This window comes from Amphiprion ocellaris, chromosome 3, assembly GCF_022539595.1.
Source record: "Amphiprion ocellaris isolate individual 3 ecotype Okinawa chromosome 3, ASM2253959v1, whole genome shotgun sequence".
Lineage (NCBI taxonomy): Eukaryota > Metazoa > Chordata > Actinopteri > Pomacentridae > Amphiprion > Amphiprion ocellaris.
In genome coordinates this window covers 24,111,679-24,129,036 of record NC_072768.1, presented here as the reverse complement: position 1 = coordinate 24,129,036, position 17,358 = coordinate 24,111,679, and the positions used below count along the sequence as shown (strand labels likewise).

The window sequence follows — 17,358 nt, the reverse complement described above, 5'->3', positions numbered from 1 at the left end:
TTTATTGTGTCAGATGGTAACATGGTAATGATTGTACCACAGGTGGATTCCAGGGCTTGAACTGTCTTTTCAGAGAGACACTTATTAACCAACTTTCTTAACTCAGAAACCATTGATAAATGTAGACAAGTGTGACAAATGAAAGATTCATGTGACAAACGTGCTTGTTTACCCTCAGTAGATGTATCGTCACACAACAGCAGGCACATGACCGTAAGTCAGGGTAACTAAAGCTGAGCAGCAGACCAGAAACGTTTTAAAGCCGGAGAGACGATTACAAAATAACAGAGCCTCTCTTTTTTTCTTTTACTGTGATACTCAGTTTCCCTGGTGACGGAGGTGGTTGATCACGTTGTCCCCTTTACATCTGCGGTCAGTCCGAGTTGTACTCCCACCGTGTGCTGTTGTGTATTTGTAGCCTACAGAACCAACTGTACAGCACCTTGCTTCTTTTACCAGAATGCATCTGACTACAGAGGAGAAGATGGAGCTGGGACTCAAGGAGCACGGGACGATCAATCCTGCATTTGGGGTAAGTGAAGAGTCACCTCTCTAAATTTGCAGTTTGACTTTGTGACACCAACAGAATTGAAATACGAGTACGTGTGAAATATAAGCCACTGTGGAATGTGAAATCACCAAAGTCACCACGTGTTCCACAAAAGACAACATATTTCAATGCAGTTGGTTGCACAGTTTCAAAGTTTGTGGTGAGCCATGAAATCATAAAATGTCAACCAAGAACCACGAACTGAATGAAGTACACTGAAGTTGTGGTGTGCGGTGTGTGTGTGTGTGTGTTTGTGTATGTGTGTTTGGGTGTGAATGGTAAAAACAGTGGACTGCATGTGGTGTGCAAGTGTACACAGCTGAGTGAAGGGTTGGTGTTTCTTTTTTTCTCTCTGTGTCTATCAACTGAAGAATTTAGAAAAATAAGAACATAAAACAAGCTTGACAGCAGTTGAGTCAACATGTCAGTCTGTCAACATCTGCAAAAATATACATGCAAAGGCACAGGGCCTCATTCATTATTTTCAACCTTGTATCGTATACTTGACACTTGCATACAAAGGCCCAACCTAAAATGAATTCAAATATGTTGAAATGGGGATTATAAAGCTTACAAATCCAGTGGAGCTTGCCAACTTTATCATCCAGATTAAGTTTTCATTTTTCAGACTTTGATCATGTATTTGACAAAACTCTCTTTCTAGCATTGTGCGTTGTTTTTTTCCACTAATGCTCAAGTATGTTGTCCACAAGATGAGTCTCACATTAAGTCTACCTCTTCGTCTTTCTGGTGCATTTAAGCTCCGTTGGGACCAGATTAAAGTACATTAAAGGCTTTTTATGAGCTCCATCCTCTGTGAGCTTAGAAGTTTAGAAAAAAAAACAGACGGAGAAGGTTCTAAAGTTATGGACACATGATCTGTACGGGGCACTTCATGCTGCATTTCTAACAAACAAAGGATGTGTCATTGTGCTGGCATATATATTTTTTCCTATGTTAGATTTAATGTCAACAACTGAGTAGCATATCTAGTGCCCTTTTAAGATTTTCTGCAGTGTTTAGGGTTAAAAGCAAATTCCTGCAGATAACTGATTCCAACCATGATAAGATGGAAGCAAATTAGGATCTGCGTCTTCAACGGTGGGACAAAACAATTCCAGCAAATGCAATGATCCTCATTGTCTCTGATATTTTTTGTTTAAAAAATGGGTAACTTAAGATTTATATGGTAATCAGTGAAACCCATGACTTCTGCCTTCCTTTTTCCTTGTCCCATCTTGTTACTGTACAATACAGCGAATACAGAATTGTCATTTCTGGAGCTCACGAGAGCAAAAATGTTGAAAGGAAAAGTAAATGTGGTTTTGGCATTTTCCTGCAACATAGACAAGAGAGCATTTGTTTGTCAGTGCGAGGGAAGTCAGGCCATGCCGGTGCATTTAGGGTATCTGGTGTCAATGGGATAAACTCCAAAAACAAAGGCCAGCTTGATGGTCAAATGGAATATATTTACTTTTACAGGAACCTCGCCACGGTACAGTGACTCTGACCCTTGAGCTCCACGCTGGTGTTGTTTTTAGTGTTGGTGATGGGAAGTTTTTGATTCATTTTTGCATTTTAGATTTTAAGTAGCAGTATTTCAAATGAAGCAAGAAAATACATTGCAGTGGACAGCTATGTTGTCAGATATGGCACATACTATATGTGTACTTGTGCATGCATGTTTCTCTGAGGAGTGTGCAAATCAATAAGCAGAAGGTCAGTCATCTGCTAATCTTCAATATGATTCACTCTGCTCATTAAACAGGTCAGAAGCCTTTAGCTAAAGCAAAGATGTTGATTAGGATTCACAGTTTTTGAATGAAAAAAAACTGTTATACAAACCTAATGTTTACAGTCGAAAACATCACAGTTTGTGTGGAACAGGAGGTGAAGCAGGTCAGTGGCATATTTGGCTACTAAACATGTTGGATATTCACTGTAGAGAAACTGCTTTGACTATCAAGGGGAAGCAAACAACAGCAGCAGGACTGAGAGTTCAGTGAACTTGTTTGAGGGGAAGTGCACAGTACATTGTCTAATTTAAGAAAAAAAAATTCTTCTAATCTCTATAATGCAAATGGCATTTCTGTATTGCTTCAGGATTTTTTTTCTCTTGAATTTCCGAAAAGCACTATTTGTAAAAGCTACAACATTGAGGTAGTTAAGGTGTTCAGATATGTGAGCATTAGACTAAACAATAACCTGATCAGAAGAGCATAACAGTTAATCAGTCATCTGCAAACAATAGCACTTGTCTTCACCTTGTGTCACGGCATCACTGGTCCAGTCCTTCAGTTTTCTTAAGTGTGCTTAACAGTCACTGACAGAAGAAGTCTCTTTACGATTGTTCTACAGCCAGCAAAATAATTTTTTGCAGCCCAACTTATCCGTCCGTATCATCACAGCTGTGATGTGAAAGGCACACATCTCAGCACATGATGCTATGCACAAAATAATCACACTGGTTAGCTTCAGTGATGATTTGCCACGCATAATCCGTACCATCCATCCATCCATCCATCCATCCATCCATCCATCCATCCATCCATCCATCCATCCATCCATCCATCCATCCATCATTTTCCTTTACTTAAGTACTCCATTACAACTAAAAAGTGCAACTTTGAAAATGTTGCTTAAAAGTAGATAATTCATTTAAATATATACACTACCCTTCAAAAGTTTGGGATCACTTCAAAGTGTCCTTATTTTTGAAAGGAAATCTTTTTTTTTTACAGTCTAGACATTGTTAATGTGGTAAATGACTATTCTAGCTGTAAATGGCTGATTTTTAATGGAATAGCTTCCAGCAACCATCACTCCTGTATACTAATGATACACTGTGTTAGCCAATCATGTTGAAAGGCTAATTCATGATTAGAAAACCCTTGTGCAATTATTTTAGCGCATGAATAAAAATGTGAGTTTTCATGGAAAATATGAAATTGCCTGGGAGACCCCAAACTTTTGCATTTTAACTAGAAAAGCACTCAGAAAGTGCAGTACAGTTGTTGTATTTCGGCTGAAATCTTGAAAAAAAATTGTATACCCAGACTATAAGCCTCATCACTGCCAAAATCTGCTCAACTATGATCAAAATAGATGCCACTTTTCTGCTAAATTGGCTCAATGATTAATCCACTAATTCTTTCAGCTGCACTTGGATTGTGAACTGTTGTAGAGTTTATGAAAAGATACAATGTTGTTAATTCTTCATGGATTTAGTGTGGACTGGTAACTGAAGCTGCAGATAAATGCTGTAAAGTAAGGAGTGGCATATTACCATCTGAGATGTTGTGGAGCAAAATAAGAAAAGACTGATGTACCTCAAATTACTACTAAAGAACAGTTCTTTATGTCTTACCACCTTGTAGCTGTTTTTCATGTTAATAATTAGAGATTGATTTATACAGTAAATCTTTTCAACAAGTTCACCCAAATCACACATATATTTTATTTAAAATAGTAGTGTAGCCATGCTGGTCTGTAGTTGACAGATGTGACAGCATATGAGGGAAGAGGGATAGGATGACGTTTCAATTAACAAATGTTCCCAGCTATGTTTACAGCAGGAAAATTGCAATGATGTGGTCACAGAGATATTAGTCTCTCCCGGTGTCTGCTTCCACCCAGATAAACTGGAGGTGAATGAAACTTTGTATTTGGTACATAGTTTTACTGTGAGCTGCTACTATGGTTGTAAAAGTGACAGTATTTTGGGAGATTTTTTTTTTCTTTTGTTTGGAACACCACATTAAGTGACAAGTCTGAGAGGCAGTATTGCAAGACTTGACAAATACGATCATGCAGCAATGGGCTACATCAGGGGTGTCAAACATGTGACCGGCGGGCCAAAAGTGGCCCACCAGAGGGTCCATTCTGGCCTGTGGGATGACTAAAGTGTTAAAATTACAGAGAATACATTAACTGCAAATTGTAAGTTTGTAAATCTGTAAATTTTAAATAATTTCTAGACCTTGACAAGTTGTTGATCATAAAGTAAAATACTATATTGCTCATAGTTCTTTTGTCGTTTTTTTTTTACCTCTTTTTGTAATATTTCGTCTTGTTTTAGGATTTTTTTGTCTTGTTTGTTGTTTGACTTTTGTCATTTGTCTCATGTTTTTGTTGTTTTGTTTCTTATTTTTATCATTTTGTGTTTCCCCTTTGTCTTGCTTGTGGGTTTTTTTTTGCTTATTTTTGTCATTTTATGTTTCGCTTTATTCATTTTTTGTCTTGTTTTTGTCATTTTGTGTCTTTTTTTCTCGCTTATGTCATTTGTCCAATTTTTTTTTTATCACTTTGTATCTTGTTTTTGTAATGTTTTGTCTTGTTTTTGTTGTTTTTTGTCTGACTTTTGTCGTTTTAATCATAAAGTAAAATACCATGTCATTCAGTTCCAGATACCTGCGACTAAATGTTTTGTGCCTTTGTAGATAAACTGTGATCTATAGGTTGTAATGTGTCAATGATAAACTGAGGCATAATGTTTTTGAAATTGCACTTATTTTTCTTAAGAAATTTCAGGTTGCTCATGATGTTTTGCAAATAGATAATTCCTAAAATGTGAACATTTTCAGAATGTACTTTTTTTGCACTAAAACAAAGGAAAAATTTGGAGTTGTCATGATTTATCAGTTATTATGCTCGGATTTTACTGGCCCAGTCCACTTGAGGTCAAATTGGGCTGAATGTGGCCCCTGAACTAAAATGAGTTTGACACCTCTGGTCTACATGGACTGAACCTGCCTCTCCTGGTTTCTAAGAAATCAACCCACTGCTGGTCACACTTGGATGGCCTTCCCTACAGTTAGGCTGCAGATAAAAAGCCACTAGATGGAAGCAAATGGTCACGTAATCGCCAAAGAAAACATCTGTGGACATTACCTACTGAAACTTTGTGACCATGAGAGCAAATCAAAGGCAGGGAGCAAATGTGGTGCAGATTTGTCTGCTGCTGCTGTAACCTGTTTCACAGTGTGTGAGTTTGACTGAATGTCAGGTTCTTCCTCTGAAACATAGCAGGTTTCAAAGGAAACGCTGCTCCTTTGGCCTCCTTGGTGGAACATTTATGTCAAATAAATTCACTTGAGTCTGGATGTTATCTTGTGATCCATTTAAATGCGTGAAGCATCTACAGAGAATTTTGGGGCAAAACTCCATCGATAGCAGGTTTAAATTTTAATTTGTTGTTTTCAAGACCATTGCAGAAAGTACTTTCTCAAGATTACAGCTGTAAAAGCTACAGAATGTGATCCTTGTTCTGTCATCATCAGTCTTCCTTTTCACTATTCCCTACATGTCCATGAAAAAGAAACACCAGGACAGGAGTGCAGACAGGGTCACAGAAGATTTGTAAAATATGTGTATTATTGTTAAGTCAGATGTATCTTAAAATCAGCATGTAAAGTCACGAGGGCATATAAAACAGACTTTCTTCCTCACTGTCCTGTTAGGTGGTCTACTTTAGTGGATGAGGCTGATTTAGACTGACCCAAAGGTTTGTTACAGTGCTAACAACACATGCTACATTAAAACACAAAATATCTGAGTTGCCATGCCACTTGTGTCAAGATGGATACAAAGGAGTGAGCGATTTGTGTTTTAACACAAAAAAGGTTGCTAACTGTAAAAATGAATCTATTTTAATTTTTCAATTTTTATTTTTTTAAATGGGGAGTTAAAGAAAGAAAAGTAAATGTGCTGTAATATAAAGATAACAAGTCAGTTATTCAAGTGAAAATGTAACCAATGCAAAAGCCCATTCTGACTGGTCATGTGTAATCAAGTGAAAAACTGCTGCAGCCAATTAGGCTCTTCCAACTGGAAGTCTGCCATCACAATCCTCAATGACTACCCCTCCAGCACCACCCCGGTCATTATGAAGTGCTTCAAAAGGATGGTGCTGTCACACATCAAGAGAAGTATCCCTACAGATCTGGACAGCCATCAGTTCACGTACAGGGCAAACAGATCTACAGAGGATGCTGTCTTGGTTGCACTTCATACCACCCTAACCCACCTGGAGCAGCCAGATAGCTACGTTAGGATGCTCTTTGTGGATTTTAGCAGTGCCTTCAATACTGTAATCCTCCATAAACAGGTACATAAACTCACCAACCTTGGACTCTCCACCACACTATGTTCATGGATTATGGACTTTCTGACCAACAGGCCTCAGAATGTTAGGATGGGGAACCTGACATCCAGAATAAAATCATGAACATAGGCACACCAGAGGGGTGTGTTCTTAGTTCAGTACTCTTCACCCTCTTCACCATGACCATGTCCCCACCCACTCCTCCAACACCCTGATAAAGTTTGGCGATGATACCATGGTGGTAGGCCTTATCAGGGACAACAACGAGACCTGGTATAGGCAGGAGGTCCAACATCTGGTAGGGTGGTGTGCAGACAACGACCTGGTCCTCAACACCACCAAAACAAAGGAAGTCACCATAGACTTCAGGAGGACCAGGAGAGTTGTGCAGTCCCCACTCCATATCAGTGGAGAAGAGGTAGAGAGGGTGAACTCAGATTCCTTTGCATGCACATTACCAAGGATCTGACATGGACACTGAACACCTCCAAACCTGTGGAAAAAAAACCCAGCAGAGGATGTTCTTCCTGAGGAAGCTGAAGCAGGCTGGTCTGGCTCCACAACTGCTCAGAAACTTCTACAGAAGCACCATGGAGAGCATCCTCTGCCAGGGCTGCACAGTGTGGTACAGTTCCTGCACAGCAAAAGACAGACAAGATCTGTCCCGGGTGGTAAAGGTGGCACAGAGAATCGTGGAAGCTGAGCTCCCGGACCTGGACTCTGTGTACACTAAGCGCATGCAGAGAAGAGCACGGGTCATCTGCATGGACGTCAGCCACCCAGGACACTCCCTGTTTGTCCCCCTGCCGTCAGGGAGGAGGTACCGAGCCATCAGAACACGGATTGCCAGGCTGAGGAACAGCTTCTTCCCCAGAGCTGTTGCCTCCATTACACCACTACATCTCCTCCCTCCCCCAACCCCCTACCCCCACAGACATGCACAACCCAGAGATGGAACTTTTACCCACCCCCCACCCCCCTGCTCTCAAACAGAGACTCACTGATGGACAATAATCATTTTAATGTGCAATAACCATTTCATACCGAGCATTTTACTTGCATCAGACACTTTAAAGCAGACGTTGCACCTCATCGCACTATTACACTTTTTAAAATACTTGTTCTATTTACTTGTATATACATATTTAATCCTTCTTTTATACAGCTGTTTGTTGTTTGTTATACTATGTTGTTTTGGTTTTTTTTTTGGAAGTGCCAACAAAGTTTCATTGCAGAAATGCAATGACAATAAATATCCTTGAATCCTTGAATCCTTGCTCGGAACAAACTTGGAACATTAGAACCTGAACCTTTTCAAATACAGTGAATAACCGTTCAAAATTGGCAAATTATCTCATATGTATCTCACATGAAGTTTTCGTGTCAGCATTAAAAAAGAAATTCTGCATGTTAACTCTGAAATGAAAGCATAGAGCAAATAAACAAATGAAGTTTAAAAAAATAAATTCAGAAATCAAAATGTATTCTAAACTTTTGACTCATCAAAGTAGCCACCTTTGACAGATATAACAGCTGAACACATTCATGGCATTCTTTGCACAATGAAAATCAAATATTCTTCAGAAGGTTCCTCTCAACTCTGTTGCAGAAATTCCCATAAATGTGTGGCACTTGTAGGCTGTTTTGCTGTCACTCTTCTGTCCAGTTCATACCAAAAAACTCCATGGGGTTTATGTCAGGAGACTGTGCTGGACACTCTATGATTTCAAGCTTATCATCTTGTGCTTTTTTCCCAAGGTAGTTCTAGCATAGCTTGGACTTATGTTTTGGGTCAATATCTTGCTGTAGGATGAACCCCTGACCAACTAGGAACATACCTGAGGGTACTGCATGGTGCTGCAGAATGCTGTGGTAGATGTTTTGGTTCAGGGTTCCTCTCACTCTGTATAAGTCACCGACCCTGGATCCAGCAAAACAGCCCCAGACCATCACACTTTCTCCTCCATGTTTGACAGTTGATGTCACACACTGAGAAACCATCCTTTCTCCTACTTGACGGTATACAAAAATCCTGATGAACCAAAGATTTCAAATTTTGATTCATCAGTCCATAATACCTTCCTCCAGTCTTCAGTAGCCCATTGGCAGTGTTTCGTGGCCCATGCCAGCCTCTTTTTCTTATTCTGACATCTTAGCAATGGCTTTCTTGCTGCAACTCGGCTTGTCAAACCTGCAACTTGAAGTCTTCTCTTCACAGTTGAAACTGAGACTTGCTTTCTACAACCACTATTGAGCTGTGCTTGAAGCTGTTGTCCTGTGAGTCGCCTATCACCAAGCTGTTGACTCTCAGAAACTTGTCTTCTGATTCTGTTGTGGCTTTGGGTCTTCCAGACCTCTTCCTGTCAGAGTTTCCCCCGGTTTCTGAGAGCCTTTTGATGGTGAAGAAAACTGTATTCACTGACACCTTGACTTTCTTTCCTCTGTAGGAAAGACCTACATTTTCAATTCCTCTGTAGGAAAGACCTACATTTTCAATTCCTCTGTAGGAAAGACCTACATTTTTAAGTGTTCTGATGGTTTATCTCTCTTCTATTGTTAATTGCCTTTTACTCTCCATTTTTAAAGCAACACACTACTTTCTGCAGTATAATACTATTTGAATAATGCTCTCAATGGTATGGTGCCACAGTGTGTTCCAACACTACTTTTATGCAGACAGAGGGGGTTGTAAGTAATCAAGAACAGTTGGGACACCTGTAGGATTTGGTAGCACCAACTTTCAAGGCTTGATCAACCACCATTGCTGAAGAACAACTTTAAGATGTTAACCCATTTCTTGTTCCCTGGAAAAGGCCTTTCTGTATAATTCTGAAACATTATTTTTCAGTTTTGGGTAACCATACCTTTTTTAAACCTCTGGCAGTTCACTATTTACCTTTGCACCATTCAAAGTAATTTGTTGGACTTGAACTACTTGGATTTCAATAAAAAAAACTGGAAAAATTGGGGCGTTCTAAAACTTTTGACTAAGAAAACTTTTATTGCTGAACGCTGTAATGCAAAACATGCAGATGATCTTTCCATTTTGATCTGTGTTTTGTGCCGCAAATGTGTGCATTTCTCATGATGACTTCATAGTGAACAGTTTTGAAACACTACAATCGCAACAAAAGACATAGTCTTATTTGTCTTGTTCTTTTTGACATGTACAGTTGGAGCTGGCTAGAAGACTGTGGTGAGATTTAGGACATCTCTGACTACTAATTACAGTTTCAGAGGATTATTTAGCCTTTAGTCTATTTTGAGGTGAATGAATATTTCTTCACCTCTCATTATCACAGCTATATATATATATATATATATATATATATATATATATATATATATATATATATATATATATATATATATATATTTTTTTTTTTAATTTATTTATTTTTTTTCCTTAACTTGTAGACAAACCTCAGGTACCAAAGATGGCAGAGATGTACACTACACAGGGCAGAAGCATAACCAGTCAAGATGTTTTTGCAGCAGTTTATTTCTTGGTTCACATTGAGTGTCAGGTGACGGCTGTAAATGTGGGTCCACGACCCCCACTAAAGTAAACAGTTTAACCATTTCCTCAGTTCCCCAGCTATGCTACTATATAAATAAAGTTTTGGTCAAAATGAAAATCTGACAGACAAATTTGCATCAGTTTGTCTTCTTCGTCAAATAGAAAACATATTCTAAACAGGGCTGGCTCTCTACAGATATAAAAATATGTAAATCCTGACAGTAGATTTGAAAAGGTTTAGGGGGCTTGTTTTGTTGTTTTTTTCTTTGTCCATTAAATCACATTTTTTTGAACGATCACAGTTTTGTTACTGATGACTACTCATATGTCACTATCTTAACCCTCTCTTACAGCTTTAACCCACTCCCCATGAACAACTCGGTCACATTGTAAACACGGGTATCATCTACTGAGTTGCTTTCACTTCTCTCTCATCTCAGGAGAGGATGTGTCAGGTTGTATAGACCCTTTAGAAACTGCTCTGTCCCATGTGGATTGTGTTAAGAGGGAATTGACCTCTTTGCATTTGAAAACAGCTCATGACTCACTCATCTAATGATATACTGTATACAAATAAACAAACAATAGAAAATAAATATTCCTGAGAACAGAATATGTTATGGTTACCATAAGTTACTATTTGCATTTCTTTGTTATACAATACCTGAAGGGTTACTCATTCATTGCACCATGAAACCAAACATAGTTCAGCTTTGAACAGGCAGTTCTTCAAATGTGTTTGTACTGACCGAAAATAAACTGATCTGTCCCATGCGGCCTGCTTTAAGAGGGAATCGACCTCTTTGCACTTGAAGACGGCCCCTGGTGTCACATGTCAGGTGGCTATTGAAGATCACTAGGTCACCATTGTCATTATTATACACTACTGTTCAAAGGTTTGGGGTCACCCAGATAATTTCATGTTTTCCATGAAAACTCACACTTTTATTAATTTGCTAATATAACTATAATTGCACAAGGGTTTTCTGATCATCAATTAGCCTTTCAACATGATTAGCTAACACAATGTAGCATTAGAACACAGGAGTGATGGTTGCTAGAAATGGGCCTCTGTACCCCTATGGAGATATTCCATTAAAAATCAGCTGTTTCCGCCTAGAACAGTCATTTATCACATTAACAATGTCTAGACTGTATTTCTGGTTCAGTTAGCATTATCTTCATTTTTAAAAAAGATACTCACACAACCCTTTGACAAAGGCTTACTTTTCACACTACTGCTACTACAGCTGCATATGAGATATAACCAAATGGACACATTAAAGGACAGCAGAAGATGCTGGAAGAGAATTTTTGCCTCTGCGGATATGTTCCACAAACACGCTAGATATCTAAAAAGCCAATGCTGGTGCAGCTGACACATTTACGAACACTTCAGGAAGTATTTAGTTCTCTTCTCTTTGAATAAATGCTACGTTTTTGCCCACACTCAATAACCCATAACAACAGTAAAAGATATTTTTAGTTAGAAGTGAGTATGATCAAAAACAGACATCTCTCATTAAAAAATTTCTCAGAGCCTTAAGTTAGTACTTTGGAAAAGCTCCTTTGTTAACAAATACAGTGTAAAGTGTTCTTTGGTAAGTCTTTACAGGTTTTATCCCATTCTTCCCAGCAGATCTACTCAAGCCTCATCAGACCTATGGGGAAGAATGTCAATACAATGGCATATTCAGGTCTCTCCATAGATGATCTATGGGGTTTAGATCTAGGCCTTGACTGGGTCCCCTCAAAGACAGTTAACAGCTTGTCCCAAAACAACTCATTGACATGCTGAATCCTGAACATGATTCCAGTCTGTTTTTTCCTGCTTTCATACTTTCCTCAGTTCTGAATAGTGTCCTGAAGTTGAGAAGCATTATCATAGCATGATACTGCCACCACCATGCTTTACTGTCCTGGTAAAGCATGATGTTTTCATACTTCTTAATAATTATTGAGGCCACTGTACTCATGGCAACCATTAAGTTTGAATTTATACTCCTATCCCAATTAACTCCCCTGCACCATTTTATAATGGAGGTCTTCAGAGAGCTCCTTGGATTTATTGGCTTGTTTTTCGTTTTTATATGCAATGAACATTGTAGGATTTTATATGCACGCCTTTCTAAACTCTGTCTACCAACTCTACCAATCAGTCACAACATTGAAACCACTGACAGGTTAACTGAATAACATTGATCTCATTATAATGCATGCTCTGCTGGGAATCCTTCAATCCTGGCTGTCATGTGGATGTTATGCTGACAGATGCCATTGTTGCAGACCAAGATCACAGGTCGCCCATGGCAACAGCACTCCCTGACAGCAGTAGCCTCCTATAGCAGGACAAGCCACTCTATGCCGTGACAAAAGCTGCACAGTAATGTCTTAAAGAACACGAGAAAGTGCCCAAGGTGTTGATTCTTCTAACCTTTTTTCCACTAAGCATCTAAGGGAAACAAAGTCAATCCTTTGTGGTGACACTCCACCATCCCACTGCCAACATACTGGTGCCAGACATCATAAAACACCCCCAGACATCCTGTGTCCATACCCACGGTCAGAACTGTTTTGGCAGCACGAGGTGGACCTAAACAATATTAGACAGGTAGTTTTCATGTTATTGCTGGTAAGTATATAGACTGTGCCTAAAAATCTTGCATTTTCACACAAAAAAAAGAAAACCTTTATGGTCACTAAAAGATGTGAAAGAGCCAACAACCACATAAAACTAGTGACTTCAAATAGACGCTTGACAGCTGTATCTTATGCGAGCTTTTACACTGTAGTGTGTTATTTAAATGTGACACAGGACACTGTCAACAAGCCATTCCCTTCAAATTAATGTAAATATAAAGCATTCCATGCCATGCATATTCAAAATGCCCTGAACCTTAGTCTCCTCAGGTATTTAAATTCCCCTGCACACACATACTTGCAAGTATAGCAAAGTAAGCATGTAAACCATAACCACCTGCAACAGCTGCAACAAACTGTGGGCTGTTCTATTTCAGTTCAACAACACAAAATGTAAGCAAACAGAGTGTGCTGAGTATTTATCTGGCAATGAAACTACAGAAGCAGAGGGGAGGAAGGACCTTCCTACAAGATATCAAGACGCAAGATAGGGATGCGTGGGGCAGTGGTGTCAAGGCCCTTGAATATGCCTTGCAGCTTGAAAGGAGCGTGAACCAGTCGCAGCTCGACTTGCACAAGCTCTGCTCTTATCACAAAGACTCACGCATGTGTGACTTGATCGATACGCACCTTAATGAGCAGGTGAAGTCCATCAAAGAGTTGGCAGACTGGGTGAACGACCTGCGCCGCATGGGAGCTCCTCAGAACAGCATGGCGGAAGACCTGTTTGACATCATTCCTTCTTCATAAATCCAACAGCTCTTAGTGGGTTGGACCACCACCCAGGAAACCTGTCTCACATCCCAGTCCAGTGTTGTGATCTGTGAAACTGTCAGAATGGGTGGTGTTGGGGAATAGATCATAGAGCAATATATAGCAAATATTAATGACATTGTCTGTAAAAGGTCAGATTGCTCTGTAGAAAGACCACCAGAGTAGTTGAGCTTTAGCACTTTTATCATCAGCACTCTAGCATTTGGGACAAGGTGTTTTTCACTGGGCCTAACCTCCACTATCATCTATATAGACATTCCACTTGTCATAATAAATCCACTGGGTATGCTCAGTATTTTTTTTTTTCATCTGGAAAAAAAAAACAACTTCACTTTCAACTTTGGCAGACACTGATGATGGAAGGCTTTCCCTGACCTACCCTCACTTTCAAACACATTGAATAACAAAACCATTAAGGAATCCTTGCCTCTGTGAGAGTGTCTGGTATGCTCACAGAAAAAAATAGAGAATAATTTCTGGGGGTTGGTGTCCAGATAGTCTGGGTACAGTTAAAGTGCATTTCTTTCAAGAAAGTCATTATTTAAATTTTTTGTTGCTTGGATAAATGACATCAGTTGATAACTGACTAGTTTGCCTTTGCTGTGCTTTTTTCCAAGGACAAAGAAAGTGATGAACAGCCACAGCTGACAGTTGACATTGAGGAGCCACAAACAGAGGAGACTCTGGAGGAAACCGTAGACAAAGGTGTTGACCTGGTGTACTCCCTCAATGACAGGCCTCCATGGTACCTCTGCATTTTGCTCGGCTTCCAGGTACTGCAGAAAACATACTGCATTCATTTATTTTTAGCTTCCAGATGTTAGATGAATGCCAATGCAAGGTGACAGACATGCAGCCCTATTATATTATGGCCTCATAAACCTATGTTGTCTACATAAAAAAATAATATTTATACTTGTAGGCACAGACAAGGTCACATTTGTAGTCATTAGTCATTTTTTTGTCCAGCTGATTAATGAAAGTCCAGTATTTGCACTCTCTATAGAATTATATTTGACTCCAAAAACGTATTTAGCTCATTAATTTCCTGGGTAGATATTCCATCATCTGTTGGCAATTTGCTGTCTGCAAATTAATGCTGACCAGTTAGCAGCAAGGAAGTAGCTTTATCAGAGCATGATTTCTGAAAATCACAGTGTCTAGTTGATAGAAACAAGACTGTAAAGTAAGATTGGAGTGTTTCTAATTATGAATTCACAATGTTAAAGAAAATGTCCTATTTACTGGATATACTGAATATAATCAATGTGAAGCATTTCACACCAAAATCCATTCATCATCTATACGCCGCTTAATCTTCATTAGGATCACGGGGGGCTGGAGTCTATCCCAGCTGACTCAGGCTGAAGGCAGGGGACACCCTGGACAGGTCACAAGTCTATCCCAGGGCTACATATAGGGACAAACAATTACACTTTTATTCACACCTCAATGGACAATTTAGAATCACCAATTAATCTCAGCATGTTTTTGGACTGTGGGAGGAAGCTGGAGAACCTAGAGAAAACTCATGCATGCACAGGAATGCAAACTCAATGCAGAAAGATCCCAGGAAAGCCAGGATGTGAACCAGGGATCTTCTAACTGCAAGGCAAGAGTGCTAACCACCAAGCCACTGTGGAGCCCCAATGTGAAGTATTTTTACAACTAATGTGCTATAACTAAATGGAAAAATACTGTTACAGAATACAAAAATCTCTTACCACAGGATAAAGGATTCCATGTGTAAAACAACATAATATTCTTGTCATGTCCATGTTATATCCTAAATTCCCGTAAACACATGAAATTGGGGCCATGCCAGTGACATTTCTTAAGCTTCAAAACAATTTTTTAATAGCCGAGCTGCTTCAGAGCACAAAGAGGATGGTGCTTTTTTGAAAAAAATAATAATTTTGCCATCTTCTGTAGTCAGAAAGATTACATTTCTTTCCTCCTCGTGTTTTGTGTCCTAAAATCAATCAGCAAATAGATTTTTTGAAGCCAACCAGTGGCTCTGAGTGTAAAAGAGCTGCAGCATGTGTGTGCGCTTGTTAAAAATTTTACAGCACTGAACAACAGTTCCGCCAGCTACTTGCTGCTGCATTTTCTCCTGGTTGGTTTGGAAAGAAACCAGAAGGAAAGGGACTGTCAAGACAAGTTAGCAAGCTCTTTAGAATCCTTTTATATACTACCATTCAAAAGTTTGGGGTCACTTAGAAATGTCCTTATTTTTGAAAGAAAAGCATTTTTTTTCAATGAAGATAACATTCAATTAATCAGAAATACAATCTAGACATTGTTAATGTAGTAAATGACTATTCTAAATGGAAATGGCTGATTTTTAATGGAGTATCTACATAGAGGTACAGAGGAACATTCCCAACAACCATTATTCCTGTGTTCTAATGCTACATTGTGTTAGCTAATGGTGTTGAAAGGCGAATTGATGATTAGAAAAGAGCAGAGCTTGTGCAATTATGTTAGCACATGAATAAAACTGTGAGTTTTCATGGAAAACATGAAATTCATCCCTCCAGTAGAGTTTCATAGATATGAACAATAAGCCCGTTTGGCTCTGATGACAACAGCTGTGCAAATGAAGATGTACCTCACACTGCTAATGACGAGGAAGTTGTTTGTATTGCATTCAGAATTTAGATCATTTAAAAGCTGAAGTAGAGCATACAGGCAAATATGCAGTTGTGATATTTAAGTATCAAGAGACCATAGTTATAGTTCCAAGTAACACAGTTTGAATGTATGGGTAAATCTGGATATATTTAGGTGCCTGGTCACCAAACTAGAAAAATGCCCTGTGCAACTGAGTGTTAAAAGAGAGCTGAAGCTAAGGCATCATTCATGTAGTGATGACAAGTTAAATCATCAAGTTTGAGGCTTATCCTACAGTATTTACAATTAGATTTTTTCATGGGTTTGAAGCCTATATGTTGTGGTTATTATAGCTCTTTTTAAGTAGCTGTTTCATACATTAAGTCTGCAATCTACAGGCTTATAATTGTAAAATTAAAGCTGACATCGTCTGATCCAGCCCTGCTTATACTGCCAAATCTCACAATGTGGACAGTACTTGGTTCAGAGCACTATGTTGGGTTTATTACAAGTGGATGTTAAGAGAATGTTTCTGATTTATAGAGTAAAGGTACAGAGAAAAGAATATAATGTATGAAGTGTGGTGTTGTGGTTGCATTCAGAAATTAGAAAATCAGACGGTGGTGATTTCCGAGCTTAGCAGCCGTGACATTGGAATCCCGATAATATGGCTCAGATGGAAACACTGGAAAATGCTAAAGCTCTGAAGTGTTTGTCATCAAAGACTGTCATGCTGGATTCGTTACACTCATCGGGTGCTGAGTTTAACTGTTTTTGATTTATATGGTATTATTTATGAACTTTTCTTCAAAGAAAACAGTAAACCAGCATGCATTTTGGAACAGAGCAAAGACACAGTTCACCACTGAGGAATGTATTTACACTGATATGTTTCTTGTATGTTATTGATTATTGCATCAATTGGGTTTTCCAACAGTTTTATACAGTCTCTTTGACAATGGTGGTCTATGGGCCTGTAAATGGATTTCTTTTGTTGCAATACCATGAGTGACCACTGGAACGGATTGGTGGTGAGCCTGAATAGTGCCACTGTACTCTGGTTCACTGGATGTATTGGATGTAGGTATAAGCCTGCCATTGACTGCTCATGTCAGCCAGCTATTGCCTCTCTCTCAGTATCTGCATGTTGACATTTTC

The 17,358-nt window shown here is 39.0% G+C and overlaps 1 protein-coding gene across 1 annotated transcript in view; it reads left to right on the top strand.

Moving 5' to 3' along the window:
- The first annotated feature begins 235 nt into the window (after positions 1–235).
- si:dkey-106n21.1 (solute carrier family 23 member 2) overlaps positions 236–17,358 on the top strand; it is a 64,546-nt gene continuing 47,423 nt past the window's right edge. The window contains exons 1-2 of the mRNA XM_023276597.3: positions 236–532; positions 14,205–14,360. Of these exons, the coding sequence (XP_023132365.2) occupies positions 461–532; positions 14,205–14,360 (228 nt within the window). The 5' untranslated portion in view covers positions 236–460. The remainder of the gene's footprint in view (positions 533–14,204; positions 14,361–17,358) is intronic.